This window comes from Mizuhopecten yessoensis, unplaced genomic scaffold, assembly GCF_002113885.1.
Source record: "Mizuhopecten yessoensis strain PY_sf001 unplaced genomic scaffold, ASM211388v2 scaffold713737, whole genome shotgun sequence".
Lineage (NCBI taxonomy): Eukaryota > Metazoa > Mollusca > Bivalvia > Pectinida > Pectinidae > Mizuhopecten > Mizuhopecten yessoensis.
Window position 1 is genome coordinate 618 of NW_018478771.1, and position 2,168 is coordinate 2,785.

The following is a 2,168-nucleotide window of genomic DNA, read 5'->3' on the forward strand; positions in this document are numbered from 1 at the left end:
AACATCAGTAGTACTAGTGACACCGGCAGTGCTTGTTGTTGTTGGAACATCTGTAGTAGTAGTGACACCAACAGTACTTGTTGTTGTTGGAACATCAGTAGTAGTAGTAGTGACACCAGCAGTAGTTGTGGTTGTTGGAACATCAGTTGTAGCAGTGACACCGGCAGTACTTGTTGTTGTTGGAACATCAGTAGTTGGAGTGACACCAACAGTACTTGCTGTTTTTGGAACATCAGTAGTTGTAGTGCCACCAACCGTACTTGTTGTTGTTGGTACATCAGTAGTAGTAGTAGTGACACCTGCAGTACTGGTTGTGTAGTAGTAGTGACCCCAACAGTACTTTTGGTTGTTGGAACATCTGTAATAGTAGTGACACCAACAGTACTTTTGGTTGTTGGAACATCTGTACTAGTAGTGACACCACCAGTCCTTGTGGTTGTTGGAACAACAGTAGTAGTAGTAGTGACACCTGCAGTACTTGTTGTGTAGTAGGAGTGACCCCGGCAGTACTTGTTGTTGGTGGAACATCAGTTGTTGTAGTGACACCAGCACTACTTGTTGTCGTTGGAACCACCTTAGTAGGAGTGACACCGGCAGTACTCGTTGTTGTTGGAACATCTGTGGTAGAAGTGCCACCTGCAGTACTTGTTGTTGTTGGTACATCAGTAGTAGTAGTAGTGACACCAGCACTACTTGTTGTCGTTGGAACCACCTTAGTAGGAGTGACACCGGCAGTACTTGAGTAGTAGTAGTGACACCTGCAGTACTGGTTGTGTAGTAGTAGTGACCCCAACAGTACTTTTGGTTGTTGGAACATCTGTAGTATAAGTGACACCAAGGCAGGGCTTGGTGTTTTTGGAACATCTGTAGTATAAGTGACACCAAGGCAGGGCTTGGTGTTTTTGGAACATCTGTAGTATAAGTGACACCAAGGCAGGGCTTGGTGTTTTTGGAACATCTGTAGTACTAGTGACACCGGCAGTCCTTGTTGTTGTTGGAACAACAGTAGTACTAGTGACACCGGCAGAAACTGTTGTTGATAGTACATCAGTAGTAGTAGTACTTGTTGTTGTTGAAACATCTGTAGTAGTAGCGACACCAACAGTACTTGTTGTTGTTCGAACATCTGTAGTAGTAGTGACCCCTGCCATAGTTGTGGTTGTTGGGACATCAGTAGTAGTAGTAGTGACACCTGCAGTACTGGTTGTGTAGTAGTAGTGACCCCAACAGTACTTTTGGTTGTTGGAACATCTGTGGTAGAAGTGCCACCTGCAGTACTTGTTGTTGTAATAGTAGTGACACCAACAGTACTTTTGGTTGTTGGAACATCTGTAATAGTAGTGACACCAACAGTACTTGTTGGTGTTGTAACATCTGTAGTAGTAGGGACACCGTCCGTAGTTGTGGTTGTTGGAACATCTGTGGTAGTAGTGACACCAACGGTACTTGTGGTTGTTGGAACAACAGTAGTACTAGTGACACCGGCAGTCCTTGTTGTTGTTGGAACATGATTAGTAGAAGTGCCAACAGCAGAACTTGTTGTTGTTGGGACACCAGCAGTAGTTGTGCTTGTTGGAACATCAGCAACATAACTTGTTGTCGTTGGAACCACCTTAGTAGGAGTGACACCGGCAGTACTTGAGTAGTAGTAGTGACACCGGCAATCCTTGTTGTTATTGGAAGATCAGCAGTTGTAGTGACACCAACAGTACTTGTTGTTGTTGGAACATCAGTTGTTGTAGTGACACCAGCATTACTTGTTGTCGTTGGAACATCTGTGGTAGAAGTGACACCTGCAGTACTTGTTGTTGTTGGAACATCTGTAGTAGTAGTGACACCAACAGTACTTGTTGTTGTTGGAACATCTGTAGTAGTAGTGACACCAACAGTACTTGTGGTTGTTGGAACATCAGTAGTAGTAGTGGCACCAGCAGTAGTTGTGCTTGTTGGAACATCAGTAGTAGTAGTGACACCAGCAGTACTTGTTGTTGTTGGAACATCTGTAGTAGAAGTGACACCAACAGTACTTGTTGTTGTTGGAACAGCTGTAGTAGTAGTGACACCAACAGTACTTGTGGTTGTTGGAACATCAGTAGTAGTAGTGACACCAGCAGTAGTTGTGCTTGTTGGAACATCAGTAGTAGTAGTGACACCGGCAGTACTTGTTG

The 2,168-nt window shown here is 44.2% G+C and overlaps 1 protein-coding gene across 1 annotated transcript; it reads right to left on the minus strand.

Moving 5' to 3' along the window:
• Positions 1 to 277: 277 nt before the first annotated feature.
• On the minus strand, positions 278 to 2,135 carry LOC110440920 (mucin-5B-like). The gene is made up of 2 exons (XM_021484036.1): positions 1,848 to 2,135; positions 278 to 1,612 (listed from the first exon to the last, which is right to left on the minus strand). The coding sequence occupies exons 1-2, from the start codon at positions 2,133 to 2,135 to the stop codon at positions 278 to 280; spliced, it is 1,623 nt and encodes a 540-aa protein (XP_021339711.1).
• Positions 2,136 to 2,168: the final 33 nt, after the last annotated feature.

What these genes read in the sequence shown, in the direction of transcription:
- LOC110440920 (XM_021484036.1), bottom strand. Translation starts at nt 2,135, where the DNA reads ATGTTCCAACAAGCACAACTACTGCTGGTGTCACTACTACTACTGATG. An exon ending in AGATGTTCCAACAACAACAA is followed by an intron (nt 1,613 to 1,847) that starts GTACTGTTGGTG and finishes ACTCCTACTAAG; the next exon opens with GTGGTTCCAACGACAACAAG.